This window comes from Pelophylax lessonae, assembly GCF_965119305.1.
Source record: "Pelophylax lessonae genome assembly, chromosome: 1".
In the NCBI taxonomy this organism is placed as follows: Eukaryota; Metazoa; Chordata; class Amphibia; order Anura; family Ranidae; genus Pelophylax; species Pelophylax lessonae.
The window spans coordinates 607,407,693-607,431,381 of record NC_138768.1 but is presented as its reverse complement, the minus strand read 5'-3'; the positions used below and the strand labels follow the sequence as shown (position 1 = coordinate 607,431,381).

Genomic DNA, 23,689 nt, shown 5'->3' with positions numbered 1-23,689 from the left:
CTTTTGCATTTGCGCGCTATTCTTTTTTAATAGATGTGACAAAACAAACAGAAAATTGATTAATTTATGTCCATTGAACAATTTATCGGTCATTACATGATGGCACTATTGTTTGCTCTCACAGCGAGTGTTTATTTTTCAAAAATGAGTTCAAACAATTTTTCGTATCATGTATAGCCAGCATTAGTGAGCAGTTACAGCAACAGTTTTTTTTCCTTTTGGAATAAAGGTTTTCCATAAAAAAAAAACTGACCATTGTAAGCACCCCTGTCATCGTTGAATGGTTTGTCTCATCTCTGTAAGTGATACATCTGCAAGATAGCTTGTTATTTTGAAAAACATCAGACTTACTAGCTGGATCACCAGATGAAAACAGAAGAAAGAAAGTATAAAAATAAATGAAATGCAGTCCATCACATTTCAAAATTGGTAGGCTGCGATACATTAAATGCTTGCTTTTGGGTTTAATACCGTTTTAATTCTTCTCTAGTTTCAAACATGTTTTGTGAGCGTTTTCAACAATTTTAGGTTTTAGCTAAAATATATACTGGTTTAGGTACTGTACTTTTTTACGCACACCTCATTAGTAGGTACACACAGTAAATGGAGAAGCACTATGTATGGATCAACACCTCTGTCGAATGACTTCTTAAAAAGAGCTTTTTTACTGTCTGAATCATCCTCTCAGCTTTTCAGTTGGACTGAGAGAATAAAATGAGCCATCTGTATCCTCCACTGGGATAGAAAACCTTGAGTCTCTCTGCTAGAGAACTGCGTGTTGTGTTGAACATTCACTTTTTGGAATAGCGTGTCTTCCAAATAAAGACTTGTGAGTGTGAGAGGTTTTATCTGCCTATTTGCGGACTTCTGGATAATAAAATATAGTTCATAATTAGCAAGAATGAATCATAGATTTTTCTTTCTCATTTGTGCAATGGTGGTTCAGATATATGATGTAACAGAAAAAACCTCTTTTGGATTAGATTACTTTGTTTTACTTGACATTATAATTTCCTGTTTTTTTTGTTCTGCTTTCAGGTTAAAGTCGGGCTATAAAATATACAGTGCATATATATATATATATATATATATTATACATATATATATATATATATATATATATATATATGTGTGTGTGTATATATATGTGTGTATATATATATATATATATATATATATATATATATATATATGTGTGTGTATATATATATATATATATGTGTGTGTGTGTATGTGTGTGTATATATATATATATATATATATATATATATATATATATATATATATATATGTGTGTGTATATATATATATATATATATATATAGATAGATAGAACTAGTCCTCTTCCGGCCTCCTTCCATCTTTGTGCTGAGCGCCACCTTATGCATCATGCTGTGGCTGCAACCCGGCTTGTGACTCGGTTGCCCATAAATACCAACTACAAACATGGCTCCCTCATGGCCTGAAGAAGGAGCATGCATGCCCCAAATGAGTGCCATGCCCACCTCCACTGTTTTCCATTACACCAGCTCGACCTCTGCCCACCCAGGATCCCCAGACCAGCCTTCCAGGAAGTGTTGCTGTTCACCTACACTGCCAAGGGCCCATACGGTTTCCCTTTGAGGAGGAATCCCAGGTACCTGCAGCAAGGACTTTGATCCACTTTGACAAGCATTACCCACCACAATTCTGTGAGTTACTGCGGTCATTAAAGCTCCTATATTGCAACACTTAGATGACGCTGCTTTTTTTTCTTGTCAGGTCCTCTTCCTTACTTTGCGAAGGTTCATAAATGTAAGTCTTCTGAGAAGTTGCTTTATCAAGCCCCCAAGAGGAAGGTAGCCCCCTCCTCTATTGTGATAAGTTGTTTAGTTGTTTTGATTAAAGCAAAAATTCACTCTATCAGTCAACATTGACTATTTTTAATCCTTTTGCTGCTAGCATTAGTAATAGATAGGAAAGTATATCATATTTACTTGTTTAAAACTTTTTTTTTTACATTTCTTCAGTTACTTACTGGTTTCTTGCCTAGGCAAATTATGTCATACATTCCAGGAGTCTTCAGTAGGGGACGAGTGCTTTCTCAGCTAAGCACACCCTCTTCTGCTTACATGGCTGAGCTAAGAGCAGGTGGATTCCAGGAAGTAATTGCTACATAAATTATCTGCCCTTACTCAAGATGGTCGTAGCTAGAAATGCTAGGGGGTGTTTTTCAATGTGATTTCTCAACAAATTAAAGCAGGAAGACATGGATGGACGGGGGAGTTACTGTAGTTTTGAATATTAAAAGTGAATGAAATAACATTTTTGGTTTGTGGTGCTCAGATGAAGAGTAGTTCCACTTTAAACTGCATGTAACATTATCTATGAATAAGAGAGAGACCAATCGCATGATTCCCCCCCCCTCCCCCGGCCCCCATTGACAGATCCTGTTACTTGCAATGTAATCAATCAAAAAACATTTCTCAGGAGGAGGAGAGAAGAGGGAGGCAGCTCCCTGTCTGGGCCTTGTTAATACAGATGCACAGATGGCTTGGACCAGTCCAGCACCAGAAGTTCAGAAACAGGAAGAGGACCTTTCTTGCATTCACTGCTCAGAAATTTTTTATAGAATCAAACTGCCTGCATAACTTGGGGCATACGTCATTACAGGTTACATACTTCAGTACAGCTAAGCTTTAACCCATTTTTATTCTCACCCATGACTGGAGTGGTAAAGATGAATTCCAGGCAAGGAGCATGCAGCTGAAACATATATACATACCGCAATATCACTACAATACTCTGCAGTCAGGTTTGTGACCTCATTTTTTGTATACTACAGTTTAGCAATACAGTTGGCTCACCAATGTTCCCCTAGCCTGTGATTGGACCATACAGGAGAAGCAGCGGATCTATGAGGTTATCTTTCGTTTCCTGCAAGTAAATGTTAGCATTGCAAAGCTAAGATTGCTGGCCTTGCCTCTCTCAGGTGAAAGTTATTCTAAAGCTACAAGGTTTTTAACCTTAAAGCATTCTATGCATTAAGGTAAAAAAAACTTCTGCATACAGCTCCCCCCCAAATACTTACCTGGGCCCAATCCCGAACCTGCACTGTACACTAGAGCAGCGGCTCTCTTTTTCCTCATTGGACAGAGAGGCAGGAGGAGAAGCCATTGGCTCCTGCTGCTGTCAATCACAGCCAGTGTGGAGAGAATGGGGGTGGGGCAAAGCCGTGCTCTGTGTATCAATGGACACACAAAGCTGGCTCAGAAGCAAGCAAGCATGAATTGCTTGCTCTGGGGGCATTCAGTCAGGGGGCAGGAGCCAGGGGTGTCGGCAGGGGGACCCCAGAAGGGGAGGATTGGAGCTGCATTCTGCAAAACCGTTGCACAGAGTAGGTAAGTATCCCATGTTTGTTATTTTAAAAAAATTGTATAGATTGCCACGCTAAAATTTGATAATGTATAAGGTGACTAAATTACAATGAAATATAACGTATAAAACAAACACATGTGCATATATAAGTGAAAAAAGGTCCAGATTAGGTCTTCTAAAACACCGCAGTGACACTTTGCAGAAAGGGAGTGTTCAATCTACTTATCTATCATGCATCCCGAGATGCATGATAGAGGTTCCAAACAATGCTTCACAAGAATTGTTTGGAACCTCTATCATGCATCTTGGGATTATTATGCATATAAAGCACATATTGTTTTTAATTACGTGAGTAGTATTCATACTTTGAAGTGCAATAAAACCTTATAGACAGTTTTACACTATGTGGGTTCTTCCATTTTGATTTTATGTGGAATATTATGCAATTATGGTCACCATTGATTGGATTCATGAGATATACTGCTGAACTCCAGCCAAACAATATGAGCCGGATCTCTGCTTGATGGGATTGTCATATTTATGCTGATTTGACTCTGTAGTGGAGTCCTCATTGTCTGGTAAGAGTCCTTTGCTTGTTGGGGAAGGCTTACGTAGTGATTGTCAAAGTGCATTGAACACTCCCTTTCTGCAAAGTGTCACTGCAGTGTTTTGGAAGACCTAATCTGGACATTTTTTAACTTATATATGCCCATGTGTTTGCTCTATATTCTATGGGTTATATTTCATTTTAATTGAGTCACCTTTACTCATAAGGTCTGTTCAGTTCATCAGTTCAGTCACATCAAAATGTATCAGTTTTTCATCCGTTTTTCATCCTCTTTTATACGTTTTTTCATCCGTTTTTTTTAAACCGTTTGTCCGTTTACATCCGTTTTACGTCCGATACGTTTTTTTGACGGATGAAAAATAGGGCATTCATCCGTTCCAAAAAATGATGTTAACAGATGATCATCCGCTGTCATCCGTTTTTACATAGAGATGCATTGATGTCCATTTTTCATCCGTCAACGGATGGATGAAAAATGGACAAACGGACCACATGTGTGAAAGGGGCCTTACTGTTATATAGCTTGTCTGACTACTTTTTTGCTTGTTTATTTACCTGCAAGCGCGCTTTCTATTACTGTTTTATGCTACTTTAAAAAAATGCATTTAGAATCACTTTAAGTGCTTCTGTGCAGGGAATTACATGTGATTGATATCAGTGTACGTTGATGCATTTATTTCTCTTCACTCCCCATGGCTGAATAGAGCTGTGCAGGAGCAAAGGAAAAGTAGGTTTTTGCAGAATGGGGAGGGGGAATCCTGCATAGTAGAAGCACAAGTTTTCTTTAAAGAGGATCTTTATCCAGTAAATAAAAATGTATTCTTAGCAGCTTCAAATATTGTGGCTGCTGATTTTAAAAAAAACACAGACATTTACGTGTCCAAGGATCCAGCAATGACCTTGCCACTAGGGATGATCGAACTTTTCAAAAGTTCGGTTCGACCAGAAAACCAGAACTTTCAGAAAGTTCGGCCCGGATTTCAGAACCCCATTGAAATCAATGGGACCCGAACTTCGGTAATCAAAAAAACCCATTTTGAAGCCCTAAAACCCAATAAATGCCCCTAAAAAGTGCCTAGGGTTCTGGGTCATGCCCCAGAGACTATTAATCACACAAAAAAAGTTCTTAAAAATTTTCATTTTTGATAGAGAGCCAATTATTGAAAAAATTATTGAAAAAAGAAATTAGATTTTTTTATTTTGACTTTGGATTTAGTGTCTGGGGGGTCTAAAAAGTGTACATGTGAAGTTTCAGCTCTGTAGCATGTCCAGAACCAGAAAAAAAAAAAAACATTGTTTCTATTAGGTCACTTATAGAACAGGGATATGGCTCCGCTATTTTCACACCTTGCCGGTTTTGTAGCAAGCTTTTTTTTGGGCATTTTTTGTGGGTTATTGGAGGCAGGCATAACATCAGAACTTCTGTGTAGGGGTATATATACACACACTTATGTATATATATACATTATATATACACATATATAGGTGTGAAAGTAGCAGAACACTATACTTGCGCTAATAAAATAATTAACACCAATATGGGCTCCGCTCCTTTCACACCTATATGTGTGTCTATATATACCCCTATACACAAGTTCAGATGTTTTGCCTGACTCCAAAGACCCACAAAAAATGCCCAAAAAAACGCCTGCGCCAAAAAAAAAACGCCCAGGTGTGTTATTGCAGGCTTTTTTTTGGGCATTTTTTTGGGGTCTTTGGAGTCAGGCAAAACATCTGAACTTGTGTATAGGGGTATATATAGACACACATGTATGTATATATACACCTACACACATATAGGTGTGAAAGGAGCGGAGCCATATTGGTGTTAATTATTTTATTAGCGCAAGCATAGTGTTCTGCTATTTTCACACCTATATATATATGTGTATATAGACATACATGTGTGTGTATATATACCCCTATACAGTTCAGATGTCATGCCTGACTCCAAAGACCACAAAAAAATGCCCAAAAAAAAAAGCCTGCAATAACACACCTGGGCGGTTCTTTTTGGCGCAGGCATTTTTTTGGGCATTTTTTGGGGATCTTTGGAGTCAGGCAAAACATCTGAACTTGTGTATAGGGGTATATATATATATACACACATGTATGTATATATACACCTACACATATATAGGTGTGAAAATAGCAGAACACTATGCTTGCGCTAATGAAATAATTAACAGGCATATGGCTCCGCTCCTTTAACACCTATATATGCGTATGTGTATATATACATACATGTGTGTGTATATATATATATATATATATATATATATATACCCCTATACACAAGTTCAGATGTTTTGCCTGACTCCAAAGACCCCATAAAAATGCCCAAAAAAAAGCCTGCAATAAAACACCTGGGCGTTTTTTTTGGCGCAGGTGTTTTTCTTGGGCATTTTTTTGGGGTCTTTGGAGGGAGGCAAAACATCTGAACTTCTGCATAGGGGTATATATACACACACACTTATATGTATTATACACATATATAGGTGTGATAGGAGCGGAGCCATATGCCTGTTAATTATTTCATTAGCGCAAGCATAGGGTTCTGCTATTTTCACATCTATATATGTGTAGGTGTATATATACATACATGTGTGTGTATATATACCCCTATACACAAGTTCAGATGTCATGCCTGACTCCAAACTTGTCCTCAAAAAAGCCCTATAAACGCCTGCAGCAAAAAGCAGGCTGACCGGAGAGAAGCCATATCGCTGCTCTGAAAGTCACATAAGAGAAAACGATCTTTTCTTTATAGCGGTCACCCTGAAATGGAAGGGTTTGGTCACCCTGCCATAGCAGTCAGTGTCAGTTCACCCTACACTACACTACGGTCACCCTGGCACTTCCCTACAGAAACTTGATTTTTGAAGCTAACTAAAGTGGAAAATAGTACTCTACACTAGATATCCCTTTCCTCACACTAATAATTGCTAAATAACACTTTGAAGCAGAAGTAACAGAACTGCTTCCACTCTCTTCCATGTCCCTGTATTAAAATGGTAGAAATTTGGCGGGGGCTATCTTATATACTGGGGGGGCGTATTCACTAATGATTGGCCTCTGGACCCCCTAGTCACTCCAATCACATTCCTAGCATTCTCCTGCCCCCTCAATTGGTTTTTACTGATGGTTCTGGTCCAATCACAGGCTTTTAAAGCCCATTTCCTGGCCCATTGCATTTTGGTCGGTTCTGGTTGCCGAATTCCGAACTTTTTCAGCAAAAAGTTCTAAATTCGGTCGAACCTCGAACAGTCAATGTTTGGGTCGAACCGATGGTCGACCCGAACCGTTCGATCATCCCTACTTGCCACTACCCGGCTCTTTGTTGGTCTTCAGGTCCAGGGGTCGGGCATCTTAACTTTGGGAACCCATAGTAGCTTCATAGCCAGCTGCCCACTGTAAGACGCGCTGCGCCCCGTGAATGGTCTTGCCTTCTCCTGGGACCAGTACATAGTAATATAATTAGGCAACATGCAAAAACTTCAACTTGCGTATGTATAGATAATGGTAAAAATTAACCAGTATACTAAAGCTTTGAATCTTTGGTCTTCACGGGAGATTTGTTTATGTGTATAGGGCAAGAGCAGTAGACTACATGCTACTTTGGCTAAAATGCTTTTATTTTCCCCAATGTTGAAAACTAAAATCTTTTTGCAGAGACTAATTCAAAATGAATGGTGTTATAAAGGGCTTAAATGATCTGTTTGAAAACTTCAAACGCGTAGCGTGGGATATTTACAAAGATGTCTTTATACTTATGTCCAAAATATGAGGTTTCATGTAGTAAAAAAATCATAACTTTTCTAAAGTTTGTGTACTTTCTAGTTTTACATATGTTCATATTGCAGTGTCTGTACAATTCTGTGCCAGAACCAGACTGTATTGGCTTTCATAATTTCCACAATTTGTTTAAAAATGAAAACATTTTAAAGATCATGAAATGCGAGCCATGCTTTCATCTTTCTGGATACAATCATTAAATCACATGGTAAAAGTAGTCGAGACACGTGATCACATCCTGTTATGTCAACTTCTATGTATTATTTCATATGAGTACTTGCAAGCTTCACAACGTGCACCCCCAAATGAAATATGATTTTTAAATATTGTATAGAGCGCTTTGAGAAAAAGCATAAGACCCGTCTAGTGTGCTCTAGAGAACACTAAGGTTACCCATATTGCACTGCTTACATTATAGTAATAACCTCAAAACTATTTTTTGGCTTGTTTAGCAGAAGTGAATGTATATGTTTTGTCATTTTACATATTCATTTTGATACCAAAGGCAAAATCAAATATGACATATATAATGCTGTCTGTCGCTGGCATTTACAAAGTACTCTTTGTTTTTCTTTTCTAAGCTCCTTTAGGTTTTTTTTTTCTTTTTTTTTTCTTTTTTTTTACCTACTGGTCCTACTGTTATTTTCAGCTTTTTTTTTTTTTTTTTTTTACAAGTCCAAGCTGTGCAGCAAAAGTGGCAGTTACATGGTTGTGACAAACCATTTAACACTGACAGAGGAGCTTACAATGGTTTATTCACAGGGCTTTTCTTTTCAGAAAATAGGTGCAGGAACGTAACCACGACCCCCCCCCCCCCAAACCCGTCTTCCCCCCCCCCACACACCCTCCGAACCGCATTAAATAGTGGGTGTGGCCAAATTTCACAAACAGTGGGAAGGTCTTAAATGGGCATTAAATACCAGAAATGCATTACGTGTAGAGTGCAGAGTTAGGGGGTGCAGTACACACAGAGTGCAGGGTTCAGCCTTCATCCACAGCTGCTTACCTCTGAATCCTCCATCCACATCTCACTTTCACCCCTCTTTAGCTCTGATCTCTGCATGCAAACCCCCTCCACTGCCCCATCTCGGCCCCTTCTCCCCCTTAAAAGCTCCACCGTCTTCCACATGTTTAACTTGTGTTGCTGTATTAAGCTAAAGCACTCAGCTGGCTCTAGTACCTCCCCGCACACTGTAGGTGGCTCTGCCTCTCTCATTTCAGTGAGATCATCTAGTGGGGGTGTCAGCATCTGCAATGCACGCTAGGCACCCGCATCTCCCTTGTCCCCATCCTGCACTCAGTGGGAGCCACTGGGAGACAAGCTATTTCTTGTCAATCACAGAAGTTGGACTTCTGTGTTTACAAGTGATAGTGGTAAGCAGGGAGCAGAGGGCCTGAGCCATAGGTGGTGGAACTGAGTTCCACCAAGTTCCAGCTGAAAAAAGCCCTGTTTATTCATACAGTGGGTACGGAAAGTATTCAGACCCCCTTAAATTTTTCACTCTTTGTTATATTGCAGCCATTTGCTAAAATCATTTAGGTTCATTCTTCTTCCTCATGAATGTACACATAGCACCCCATACTGACAGAAAAACACAGAATTGTTGACATTGTTGCAGATTTATAAAAAAAGAAAAACTGAAATATCACATGGTCCTAAGTATTCAGACCCTTTGCTCAGTATTTAGTAGAAGCCCCCTTTTGATCTAATACAGCCAGGAGTCTTTTTGGGAAAGATGCAACAAGTCTTTCACACCTGGATTTGGGGATCCTCTGCCATTCCTCCTTGCAGATCCTCTCCAGTTCTGTCAGGTTGGATGGTAAACGTTGGTGAATAGCCATTTTTAGGTCTCTCCAGAGATGCTCAATTGGGTTTAAGTCAGGGCTCTGGCTGGGCCATTCAAGAACAGTCACGGAGTTGTTGTGAAGCCACTCCTTCGTTATTTTAGCTGTGTGCTCAGGGTCATTGTCTTGTTGGAAGGTAAACCTTCGGCTCAGTCTGAGGTCCAGAGCACTCTGGAGAAGGTTTTTGTCCAGGATATCCCTGTACTTGGCCGCATTCATCTTTCCCTCGATTGCAACCAGTCATCCTGTCCCTGCAGCTGAAAAACACCCCCACAGCATGATGCTGCCACCACCATGCTTCACTGTTGGGACTGTATTGGACAGGTGATGAGCAGTGCCTGGTTTTCTCCACACATACCGCTTGGAATTAAGGCCAAAAAGTTCTATTTTGGTCTCATCAGACCAGAGAATCTTATTTCTCACCATCTTGGAGTCCTTCAGGTGTTTTTTAGCAAACTCCATGCGGGCTTTCATGTGTCTTACACTAAGGAGAGGCTTCCGTCGGGCCACTCTGCCATAAAGCCCCGACTGGTGGAGGGCTGCAGTGATGGTTGACTTTCTACAACTTTCTCCCATCTCCTGACTGCATCTCTGGAGCTCAGCCACAGTGATCTTTGGGTTCTTCTTTACCTCTCTCACCAAGGCTCTTCTCCCCCGATAGCTCAGTTTGGCCGGATGGCCAGCTCTGGGAAGGGTTCTGGTCGTCCCAAACGTCTTCCATTTGAGGATTATGGAGGCCACTGTGCTCTTAGGAACCTTAAGTGCAGCAGAAATCTTTTTGTAACCTGGGCCAGATCTGTGCCTTGCCACAATTCTGTCTCTGAGCTCTTCAGGCAGTTCCTGTGACCTCATGATTCTCATTTGCTCTGACATGCATTGTGATCTGGAAGGTCTTATATAGAAAGGTGTGTGGCTTTCCTAATCAAGTCCATCAGTATAATCAAACACAGCTGGACTCAAATGAAGGTGTAGAACCATCTCAAGGATGATCGGAAGAAATGGAAAGCAGTTAAATATATGAGTGTCACAGCAAAGGGTCTGAATACTTAGGACCATGTGATATTTCAGTTTTTCTTTTTTAATAAATCTGCAACAATGTCAACAATTCTGTGTTTTTCTGTCAGTATGGGGTGCTATGTGTACATTCATGAGGAAGAAGAATGAACCTAAATGATTTTAGCAAATGGCTGCAATATAACAAAGAGTGAAAGATTTAAGGGGGTCTGAATACTTTCCGTACCCACTGTATAGTGAAATCCTTTATCCCAAAAGGAAAAATATATTTCTGTTACAATGCAATGGGGATACTCTTGGGGAGCAACAAGATAGGATAGTGTTAGATGGACTAGTAGATTTAGCCCCCGTTCACATCTGGGAGATTTGACATGTCGTTTGACATGTCAAATCGCATGTCAAATTACCGCCTATTGCCTGCAACGGCACCATCCAAATTGGTGCAATGCTGACTTTGCAGTGCCACACCGATTCCCAAAAGTAGTTCCTGTACTACTTTTGGAAACTTCAGGGGCAATTTTAACCACTTAAGCCCCGGAAGATTTTACCCCCTTCCTGACCAGGGCCTATTTTGCGATTCGGCACTGTGTGAGTTTAACGGACAATTGCGCGGCCGTGCGACGCTGTATCCAAATTAAATTGACGTCCTTTTTTTCCCACAAACAGAGCTTTCTTTTGGTGGTATTTGATCACCTGTGCGATTTTTTGATCATGCGCTATAAACAAAAAAAGAGCGACAATTTTGCAAAAATAACATGTTTTTCACATGTTTTTTTTATATGAAATTCCCCCAAAAAAATGTAAAAATCTAAATTTTTTAACATTTTAGGCCAATTTGTTTTATGCTACATATGTTTGGTAAAAAAAAATCGCGAAAAGCGTATTTTGATTGGTTTGCGCAAAAGTTATTGCGTTTACTAACTAAGGGAAAGATTTTTGTAATTTTTATTGTTTTTTTTTTTAACGAGTAATGGCGGCGATCTGCGATTTTTTTTGCGGGACTTTGACATTCCGGCGGACAGATCGGACCCTTGACTGACATTTTTGACACTTTTGGGGTTACCAGTGACATTACTACAGTAATCAGTGCTATACATATGCACTGTTACTGTAAAAATGACACTGGCAGGGAAGGGGTTAACTTTATTTGAGAGGGAGGGGTTAAGTGTGTCCCTAGGGGCGTGATTCTTACTGTGGATGTGGCTGTGTGTGTAACAGCACAGATCAACGGTCCTACATAGCAGGACCGTATGATCTGTGCTGTTACACAGGGAAGAATGAGAGGCTGTGAGCAAGCGGGAGCGGGAGCGCGCCTCCAGCGGCGCGCTCTCTCCCCAGACCCTCACAGGCTAGCGACATAGACCTACGTCGCTTTGCCTGTGAGGGGCTGACTGCCGACGTAAATCATCGTTAGGCAGTCGGCAAGTGGTTAATAGACATCTGTGCATGAATCCGCACAGATTTCTCCCAAATTGCCCCCGAAGTCAGACTGAAATGCCGGTTTGAAATTGTGCGAGTTCAGCTAAACAACCCACATTCAGTGTGAACCTAGCATCTGAGGGACTTTGCATAAGTGACTAACAAATTAAAGCTTAAAGCGGAGTTCCGGGCACAAAATCGACCTAATCGATTTTGTGCCCATCCGCATGCTTTGCTTCACCTGAAAAGGAATTGGATAGTTAGGATTATTTTTTTTTTTTTTTTTTACTTACCTTGTAATTGTAGAAAGAAATACTCACCTTTTGTCACTTCCTCCCTCTGTGGCCTCGGCCCGCGCCGTCTCTTCCGGTTTGCAATGATTCCTGGGAGCTGAACGTCATCGCTCCCAGGAATCAATGCGACGGCACCGGCCCCGCTCGTCACTTCCGCTGCGACGCCGCATTCCCTGCTAAACAGCTTCTGGGCATGCCCAGAAGCTGTGTAGGAATGCGGCGCCGCGCCGGAAGTGACGAGAGGGGCCGGTGAAGGCGCATTCTGGGAGAAGAAGACGCGGAAGAGGACGTAGAAGAGGATCGCGCTGGCTTCAGCTGTCCACAACAGAGATGGCAACGCTGTGGAAGAAATTTTATAAGTGAGTATTTCTTCTTGCAGGTAAGTGCGAACCGGGACAGATCAGAGGCTAGCCATTGTGGAATGTACTAGCCCTGACTGTCCCGGGGGTATGTTCATTGAAAAAATGTTTTTGTGCCCGGAATTCCGCTTTAATTCCAGCTGCACTATAAAGCCTAATTCTGGCACTTTTTGTTTGCGTTTAAATCAGTATTTTTTGCTAGAAGATTACTTATAATCCCCAAGCATTATAAAATTTTTTAGCAGAGACCCTAGGGAATAAAATGGCAATCGTTGCAATTTTTTAGGTCACACTGTATTTGTGCAGCGGTTTTGCAAATGCTATTTTTTGGGAAAAAATACACTTTAATGAATTAAAAAAAAAAACACAATATTTACCCCAATTTTTTTGTATAATGTGAAATATGATATATGCCAAGTAAATAGATGCCTAACATGTCGCGCTTTAAAATTGCACACACTCGTGTTATGGCGACAAACTATGTTACCTAAAAATCTTCATAGGGGATGCTTTAACAATAAATTACAGGTTACATGTTTAGAGTTACAGAGGAGGTCTAGTACTAGAATTATTGGTCTCGCTCTAACTTTAACAGTGATTCCTTATGTGTGGTGCGAATTGTGCTCGACTTACATATGCATTCACTTCTGCACGCCAGCACGGAGGGATGGAGGCGCTTTAATTTTTTATTTCTTATTTATTTCAGTTTTTATTTTTACACTGTTACTTTATTTTTTTATTTTTTATATCACTTTTATTCCCATTACAAGGAATGTAAACATCCCTTGTAATAGAGATAAGGATGACAGGTCCTCTTTTTGGAGAGATTTTGGGTCAAAAAGACCCCAAATCTCTTTACCTTTATAAACAAGAGATCAAAAAAAAAAATTGATGTTTTGCTTTAAAAAAAAATTATTTACTTCCAGCCTGGACCTCACGACGTTGCTTAGGTCTTCCAAGACCATAGAGAAGATCAAAGAGTATGTACTCTTTGATAACCTGTGGGAGCAGCACCCGCACCTTTGGATCGTTTCTCGGGCAAAGCAGTAAGCTTGAGAAACACTGTCAGGAGGAAGGGGGGGGGGGGGGCGGGGAGTCCCCTTCTTCTGCTTCGGAAACCGTTCCAGTGGCTCATGAGCTGCTTGGAACGGTTGCATGAGAAAATTGGTGGCTGGCTGCAAAAAGCAGTACTAGGGTTATGTCTGATATCTTCGACCGTATTCCCGGTAAACCACTTGCAAACTGCAATGTATATATATGTATTGCGGTCAACAAGTGGTTTTAAGCAGTTACAAACTGAAACAATAAACTTTGCACCAAAGAAAAAACAAATTGTGTCAAGATATTAGGTGAATAGTACTAGCTGTAGTGTGAATGTAGGCTAATATAGATGGATAAAGACAAAAAAGTACACTACGCTCAGTATTAAAATTGTGAAAAATAGTCAAAGTGGTCAAAATAGTGCATCACAGTCCATTGAATGAACTGTGATGCATTATTTTGACCAATTTGATTACTGATCACAATTTAATACTGAGCATGGTGTATTTTCCTGTATTTATAGTGGAACTTTACCCATAACAACTTAATAAAAAATAATGTTCTTTATCAAGGAACATACATTCCACATTAATAATTATGCTACCAAAACTAGTGTGTGCTGTAAATTGCCTCCAGCATTGCTCCTGTTTCTTCTTGCTGAAGGCTGTCATTTTACTGAAGCCCAGAGCCCCTGAACAGCAGTAAATCATAAAGCGGAACTAAACCCATTGATTTAACGGTTTAAAAAAATAGTTCTTAACTGTCACATTTGTTTGTGTCCTCAACTAAACTGTCAGGCCATCAAATGTCTGGTGTCAGAACTGATCACATGTGCAGCACCATGGCAGCTGCAGGTCAAACAGAAGCAACTTCTTTGCTGTAAAGGATAGGAGGGTTTAATTCTGCTTTAAGGCTGTCAGCATATGGCAGTGTCTAAAACTGAGAGCAACTGAGCATGTGCAGAGCAGGATGTATATATATAAGACCGTGTATTACTGGATTTTAAACAGTATAGGCACCTATTTTTAATGTTTAACCACTTAAGCCCCGGAAGATTTTACCCCCATTCCGACCAGGGGGTATTTTGCGATTCGGCACTGCGTGAATTTAACGGACAATTGCGCGGTCGTGCGACGCTGTACCTAAACGAATTTGGCGTCCTTTTTTTCCCACAAACAGAGCTTTTTTTGGTGGTATTTGATCACCTGTGCGATTTTTTGATCACGCACTATAAACAAAAAAAGAGCGTCAATTTTGCAAAAATAGCAATATTTTTCACATTTTTTTATATGAAATTCCCCAAAAAAAAAAATTTAAAAATCAAAATTTTTTTACTTTTCGGCCAATTTGTTTTATGCTACCTAGGTTTAGTAAAAAAAATTGCAAAAAGCGTATTTTGATTGGTTTGCGCAAAAGTTATCGCGTTTACTAACAAAGGGAAGGATTTTTGTCATTTTTGTTGTTTTTTTTTTTAACGTGTAATGGCGGCGATCTGCGATTTTTTTTGCGGTACTGCGACATTGGGGCGGACAGATCGGACCCTTGACTGACATTTTTGACACTTTTGGGGTACCAGTGACATTTCTACAGTAATCAGTGCTATATATATGCACTGTTACTGTAAAAATACACTGGTAGTGAAGGGGTTAACTTTATTTGGGAGGGAGGGGCTGTGTGTATCCCTAGGGGCGTGCTTTCTACTGTGATTGGCTGGGGCTTGAGCTGTAGGGACACTGATCAACGGATCTACATACTAGATCCGAGTGATCAGTATCCTAACAGCAAGGAGAATGACAGGCAGCTTGTTTACACAAGCTGCCTGACATTCTCCCTCTCCCCCGCCGATCGCCGAGTGACCGGCGGACATCGGGTCCGCCGGTCACACGCGCGGGGGGGTCCGGGGGCGCGCGCTCGCTCCCTAGACCCTCACAAGCTAGTGACGTAGCCCTACGTCACTTTGCCTGTGAGGGGCTGACTGCCGACGTAGATCGGCGTTAGGCAGTCGGCAAGTGGTTAACATAGCTTTAACTGCAAAATGGGCCAGCCTAAAGTAACTCAGCAGGACTTCATTTTCTTACTAAAGTTCCAGAAAAAGCTTTTTTTTCCCTTTTAAACACCCCTGTCAATGTTAAATGGTTTGTCTCAACTCTCCAACTGCCACTTTTGTTAGACAGCTTGATCTGTAAACTGAAGTTAAAAACTAACAGGAGGACCAACAGGTAAAACAGTTACAGGAGGAGTTACAGGTGGGACTCCGAAAAAACTGCCTTAATGCTAGTGGCAGACCACATCATATATGTTATTTTTGATTTTGCCTTTAGTACCACTTTAAAAGATGGGGTGAGACAGTGCACCACCCAGCTGAGACAGAAAAGCAACAAGCATATACATTTTATATTAGTTATGCAGACATTCCTCATATTCTTGTATAATCCTCTACGGTGTTAATAATATAGTGGTGCCTAAAGACTAAATATGAAGTATTACCTAAGCAGAAGAATGTTTGGAATTTGGCCGTTCTGGGAGTGTTACATGTCATACCCAAATGTGCCCCACAGTGATGTAGGGGACAGCAAAATGAACCATAGTGCACAGTCGGGCATCAGGTATCTGACACACTCTTAAATTTACTGGATGCCAAAAATCTAAACCTAGGCTGGCCACACACTATTCTTTTTTTATTTTTAATTCAACCTGCATTTTTTTCCAATTCTCCTGTCCACACATTTAAGATGGATGAGGGAATCCTTCCTGCTGTTGTATTGTATTCTGACAGTGAAGAGTCTTCCCCACTGTCAGAATGCAATGATTAGTGTTACTGGTTATAGCCAGCGGCACTGATCTATTGATAGATAGACTTCTGTATAACCAGCTAGCCCATACATGGATTGAAATTCGGCCAGTTCAGCAGGGAATGAAAATCCATGTATGGCCAGCTTTAGATCTTCAACGAGGGTAAATGGCGTGTGCAATGAGTTATTTTGCTTTTTTTAAAAAAAAACACAGTTGTCTTAGGACGGGAAAAGTGACTAGCCAGATTACCAGGTAAAAATAAAGGGAAAGCAACTACAGAAAACAGGAATAGAGAGGAAAACTCCCATCAGGGATTCTTGTTTCCATGACAGCTGTCAGGCCACTTTCACATGAACGTTTTGATTGGGTCCACCTGTCCCTTTTTGCAGGCACACCGGATCGGAACCCTTTTCTCCTCTATTTGGTGGCAGGTGTAAACGGACATGTGTCCATTCACAGCCACCTACCTCTAATCCCTTCCGATCCGCCAAGAACAAGCGGAAGAAGGATCTGTTTCTCTCCATCTGGGTGAATCGGATCGGAGGGATTCCGGTGTAAACGTACAGCTGGACTGTTTACATCAGACTGCCCATAGAGGAGAGCGGGCTGTGTCCGTATCTGCTCTGCATAAGTGGAGCGGATACAGACCTGTCATCCGCCTGCTCAGCGGGGGATCAGTGGACAGATCCCCCGCTGAGCAAGAGAACCGCTGGCAGAGTCCGCCCCTTGTGAAAGAAACCTGAAAGGGGGAATTTCACTCACATTGGAAAGATACTCTTTTTCTTCCAGTAAAAACTACAGTACTTTTTCAAAATGATTTTTACTGAGGTATGTATTTTGAAATGTAAAAGCTGCATGTGTCATCACCACACCGAAGAGCCATTGTATTTACAGTCCAGCAGTTCACAAAGCCTGACAGCATAATAAGTACAAAATCGTAGGGTTCTATCGGGCTTCAAATCACCTGTAATCCCTAACTGAATAACATTTTTTATTTTAATGAAAGTAAAAGATTTAACATTTTAAAAATGACTTTTAAAACTAAAACGGTAACAAGCTAAAGTGTGATTTTAGTAATTGGATTTACTTATACTTCAAAGAATCATTGCATCTGAAACTGAAACTGCTAAACAACGCTTTTTATACATTAATATCTGTAAGGCTCCATTCACACCTGAGCGTATCATTTTCAGGCGTTTTTTGCAGGTGTTTGGAGGCAGGCATTGACATCTAACAAAAACGCTTGTAATCTGCCAGAAAAGAAGCTTAAGTACTTTTCTGAGCTTCAGGCGTTTTGCTTCAGGCGACAAAACACATATGTGAACAGGGGCCATTGAAATTAATGGGATTTTGCTTGTTAGGTGTTTTGAGACTTCAGAGATGAGCGTTTTATGAGCTGAAAAACGCTCAGATGTGAACAGGGCCTATCAGCAGAAGATGCCAGTGTGCAACTACTCAGCGTTAGTAACCATAAACGTTTGACATAACAAAAGCAGAAGCATCTGATAAGTGCTGAGGGGGGAGGGGCAGCAGCGCTATCCCACGGTACATAGTCTACAATGTAACTCAGGCAGGCTTGATGGGAATATATATATATATATATATATTAAGCTGCGCTAAAAATTGATGGGCTTGATGGAAAACCATGAAAAGTTTATTTATAAAAAATATATATATATATAGTGATGATTAAAACATAATAGAATGTGTTCCAAACCAGATCTGTGGCGTTGCTGGGGGGTCACAGGATTATCCTTGCATCCGGTCATTTCTATTTGTATTTGCATTTATTTATTTATTTATGCGTTTTTATTATGCGTTTTTCATTATTCCTTCTCATATTTGCAGTTTTATGTTTGTACCAGTACTGAATGCATATCTCCACTATCATTACCAACTGTTTATGCAGTAGCAATTGCTTTTATCTATGTTCCTTTTATTAATTCTCATAAGAGTGGATGTTGAGGGGTTAATGATGATATTGAGAAACTGGGTGCCCGCCCCCTCCTCCACCTTAAATGTTCAGGTTGCTGTTCCCCCCATGACTTTGACAAAGCACAGCAGTGCGAAACATGTCGTCGCTTCCGAGTAGCGGCCTCCGCTGTGGATACCTCTGGTTGGCGGCTCCGCGGCACGTCTACACTGCTTCGGTGCGAGCAGCCACACTATCAGGTGGGAGGAAGCCACGCCACCTTACCGGCTGGTCCGGTCTGCTTTTGGCACATAAGATCATTCTCCCTCCTGCCTGGTTCCCTGTTGTCATCATTTACACAGTTCCGGCTCACCCAGCGGCTCGGTCATCCTGTGACCCCCAGCAACGCCACAGATCTGGTTTGGAACACATTCTATTATGTTTTATTCATCACTATATATATTTTTTATAAATAAACTTTTCAAGGTTTTCCATCAAGCCTGCCTGAGTTACATTGTAGACTATGTACCATGGGATAGCACTGCTGCCCCTCCCCCCCCATTCACTGACTTATGCTGAATCAGCATTAATTAGCAGCAGCACCACATGGTAATTTGACTTTATTCATTCCTGAGAGTGAGAGATATCACAGTTAGCGCTGGAAGTCCCTTTGTTGTCTGATAAGTGCTGTACTGTGACCTGTTTAAGTAATGCTGTTCATTTGTTTAAACCATTATGGAATACAATGATTTACAGTACACTCATAAATCAATAAAAATACAACAAAAAATAATCTTATGTTTATCCAAAATCGAAAATTGTTTTGCATGATAAACCATTTTGCATGCACATGTCTATTTAAAGTCTATGTTGTTAACTAAAAATGTACTGTTTATAGTGCCGTGAATTTAATCAGCACTTTACATATTTATTATACAATCACATCAGTCCCTGCTCTCTTACAATCTAAAGTCCCTAAATCATACATACACATACTAGAGCCAATTTGGACAGGAGTCAATTCGCTTATCAGCGTGTCTTTTAGGGTGATTATGTAGTTATGATAATTTTAATACTGAGTATATAATAGTTATAATAATGAGTAAAACCAAAACAAAGCACCACTAGGATCTGTTGCAAACTTTCAAAGCATTCAGCTATTAGAAGACAATACAAGCATTACATTTTCAAAGACACTGGATAGTTACAGTTGTTTAAAGTAGAACTATAGGCAAAACTTTTTTTTTGGTTTCATTTTGGATAGAGAGAATAAAAAGATAGAAGGGAGGGTTATAATCACTGTCATATTTTTTTTTTGCCAAGGAAGTAAGAGGAAATCCCTCCAATAAAGGGAATTTCTTGGGGACCCCCAGGTCTCCAGAACTAGTGTCCCCATTCGAAGATTTCCCTCTATTAATTTTCTGGGGACAAATAGAGAAGTTGAATCTCCCCTAATGGGGGTAGACAGCAATAAAGACTGACAGGAGTTCTGATCCCTCCGCACTCGATCCAAAACAAAAAAAAAAAAAAAAGTTTTAACTTTAGTTATACTTTAGTTAACCACTTGCCGACCGCCGCACGACTATCTACGTCGGCGGTCAGCCCCTCACAGGCAAACTAACGTAGGGCTACGTCACTTGCTTGTGAGGGTCTAGGGAGCGAGCGCCCCCGGAGGTGCGCTCCCGCGTGGTCACGGACCCCCCCGTGCGTGTGACCAGCGGACCCGATGTCCGCCGGCCACTCGGCGATCGGCGGGGGAGAATGTCAGGCAGCTTGTGTAAACAAGCCGCCTGTCATTCTCCTCGCTGTAAAGACACTGATCACATGGATCTACTATGTAGATCCGTTGATCAGTGTCCTTACAGCTCAAGCCACAGCCAATCACAGTAGAAAGCACGCCCCTAGGGACACACACAGCCCCTCCCTCCCAAATAAAGTTAACCCCTTCACTACCAGTGTATTTTTACAGTAACAGTGCATATATATATAGCACTGATTACTGTAGAAATGTCACTGGTAACCCCAAAAGTGTCAAAAATGTCAGTCAAGGGTCCGATCTGTCCGCTGCAATGTCGCAGTACCGCAAAAAAAAATCGCAGATCGCCGCCATTACGCGTTAAAAAAAAAAACAACAAAAATGACAAAAATCTTTCCCTTTGCTAGTAAACGCGATAACTTTTGCGCAAACCAATCAAAATACGCTTTTTGCGATTTTTTTTACCAAACATAGGTAGCATAAAACAAATTGGCCGAAAATGTTAAAAAATTTTGATTTTTACATTTTTTTGGGGGGAATTTCATATAAAAAAATGTGAAAAATATTGCTATTTTTGCAAAATTGACGCTCTTTTTTTGTTTATAGCGCGTGATCAAAAAATCGCACAGGTGATCAAATACCACCAAAAGAAAGCTCTGTTTGTGGGAAAAAAAGGACGCCAAATTAGTTTAGGTACAGCGTCGCACGACCGCGCAATTGTCCATTAAAGTCACGCAGCGCCGAATCGCAAAATACCCCCTGGTCGGAATGGGGGTAAAATCTTCCGGGGCTTAAGTGGTTAAGCTTAACTCCAGATGTTTATATTAAAAAAATAAATAAATAAATGCCATTTAAAGTGGCGTTCCACCCAAATGGGGAAACTCCGCTTTACTGCCTTCTCCCCCCTCTGGAGCCACATTTGGCACTTTTCCAGGGGGGGGGGGGGACGGATGTCTGTAAAAAACAGGTACCCGCTGCCACTCCTGTGCAAGGGCGCCACACCGACCTATGTCATTTGTGGCCCCTCCTCCTTCCCCCCCCCTCTGCCTTCTGGGAGACACACACAGGTCCCAGAAGACAGTGGGTCCAATCTGAAAGCGCAGGGTAACTCGCTCATGCACAGTAAGAAAACTTCTTATTTCCCTTAGTAAGGATGTCGGCGCCTGCACCCTGAGCCTTTGAACGGGTTGGCTTCGGGTGCCGACATCATGGGCTCCCTGGACAGGTAAGTGTCCTTAAATTAAAAGTTAGCAGCTACAGAATTTGTAGCTGCTGACTTTAATTTTTTTTCCTCCCAGGCTGGAACTCCGCTTTAATCCTCTTTTATATGCATTTTTAAATACAGCTTATAAGTACTCATATCCATCATTATATTAGTTTTCAATATTTAGCTGCACCCTGGGAAGAAGGGGAAGCAGCGTGAACTATGAAAAACTCTTCTGCACTGCTATTAGTCTAACACTGGAAGCTTTCTTACAGGAGGAGATAACAGGGTTATGACTTCATTACATGCTGCTTCTTCTTCCAAGTGCAGTCAGGAGGCTGGGGCTGGGTTGAAGACCACCCTGAATAGCTTAACTGCAGCAAAAAGTGTAGTCAGCAACCTAATGAGTATGGTTGTACAGAATTTGAAATGCTCTTGTGTGTTAACTCGCACATGTATAAAAATGTGTAATTAGCTGTTTGGCTGGAGTTCTAAATTAAACATTTTCAGGTAAGAGGTAAGAATCCCTTAAAGCAAGGCTTTAATTTCATTGAGTGCTCATTGTTTTTTATATATATCGATCGTCGTCATACAAACGTCGGCGGACGAAAGATCTGCTGATTGTACGCTTGTTAGTATGGTGCCTCCGACAGCTGTCTGCGCACATTCTGCGGACAAGAGTCTTTCTTGCAAACATGAAAATTTTTGTATGCCGACACCAGAGCGGACGATTGTTCGCCAGTCAGTACAGAATTCTGCCGACAGACCGCAGATTTGCAAGACTGGGCATGCTCAGAAAAGAAAAAACACAGGGAAAGTTAACCATTACATGACATCACTTCTGCAGTCGGCTGTAGTCGGCGGACAAAATTCTTGGGCAGTCTTTGCACTTTTCAACAGACACCGACATCCCGGGGAGAAAAGACGAACGTTTGTATGCCGACGATCGGTACGTGTGTACGGGGCTTTAGGGCTACAAGATTGTTGAATTCTCTACCACAAATGGTAGTAACTGCGGGGAGTATGGCTATTTTTAAAAGACTCTTGGACGTACATCCAATGGATCATAACATTCAGAGGTATCAGAGGTGATTGCGTCCACACACACCTACACAGGTTGAACTGGATGGACTATTGTCTTTATTCAACCTAAACTACGATGTAACTATCAAATGCAAAACAAAAGACAAAAGACAACAAAAACAAACATATCAACAAGACAGTTGGGACTTTAAATGAGGCAAAATCCATCTTGGGCTCGATGCCTCCATCCCTAATCAAGTATATTGGAGGGGAGGGGAATAGAAATGGGTGGCTGAAAGGGAATAATGGATTCGGCATATTGGGTATAATAATAGGTAAACATGGGTATATTCATAACATATTGAGAATATCATTATTACTCTTAAAGAAGCCGATCACCCAGTATTTCTAGTATGGTAAAACGGGAAGGGGGGGGGGGGAAATGGGACTTTGTGTGAGGTGTGTGGAGTCGGTAGGCATGATACATTGGTACAATAACTTAGCATAAAAAGATTTAATATATATCATATGGTGACATGAACGAAACATGCATGATACATGAGAGTTACATACATGTAACTATGTTTGTAATATATTCATTTTGTGCAGAATCTTCTGGGCCCGGAATGGAAACATTTCACGGCGGTGGTTTTAACTCATGGAGATATTTTACAAGAGGTTAGAATGACAGAAGACGAATTCCTCCAGTCTGCTCCTCCAACGCTGTCAACTCTTCTGGAGAATGTACACGGCCGATATTTTTTTAGAGACCCCACCGACAAAACTCTGCATGAGGAGCAAGCAGTATTTGCCAATCAAATCTTACATTTCGTGAGGCAAAACAGCTACCAGACTGTGCAGTTTACCAAGCATTGACCAGCTCATGATACATTCCTTATGCCCCATACACACGTGCAGATTATCTGCAGACTTTTGTCTGCAGACTTACCAAAACCATATAATATGAGGTCAAACCTAAACATTTTCAATTTGTATGCAATCCGGCAGGCCCTTGCACTACATAAAAAAGGTAAGTCTGCAGACAAAAGTCTGCAGATAATCTGCAGGTGTGTATGGGGCATTAAGGTAACAGGGATGGACATATCAGTATTGAATGGAATACCACTATCCAGTTGTGACAATGACTAACCTGGGGATGTAAACATACTTCCTGTGAAATATAAACATGTGTGTATACATCCAAAAAATTCTAGCAAATAAATTGCAACATTTTAGAAAGAAAACATTTTTTTTTAATGTTTAAAAGTAAATTTCAATTTTTAAAAGTAGATAAAAGTTTATTGCACACA

At 40.8% G+C, this 23,689-nt stretch overlaps 1 protein-coding gene across 1 annotated transcript in view; it reads left to right on the top strand.

The window, feature by feature from the left end:
* Positions 1-23,255, top strand: part of GIMD1 (GIMAP family P-loop NTPase domain containing 1) — a gene marked incomplete at both ends in the record, with an annotated part of 35,644 nt that extends 12,389 nt beyond the window's left edge. The window contains one exon of the mRNA XM_082243828.1: positions 22,989-23,255. Within this exon, the coding sequence (XP_082099954.1) occupies positions 22,989-23,255 (267 nt within the window). The remainder of the gene's footprint in view (positions 1-22,988) is intronic.
* Positions 23,256-23,689: the final 434 nt, after the last annotated feature.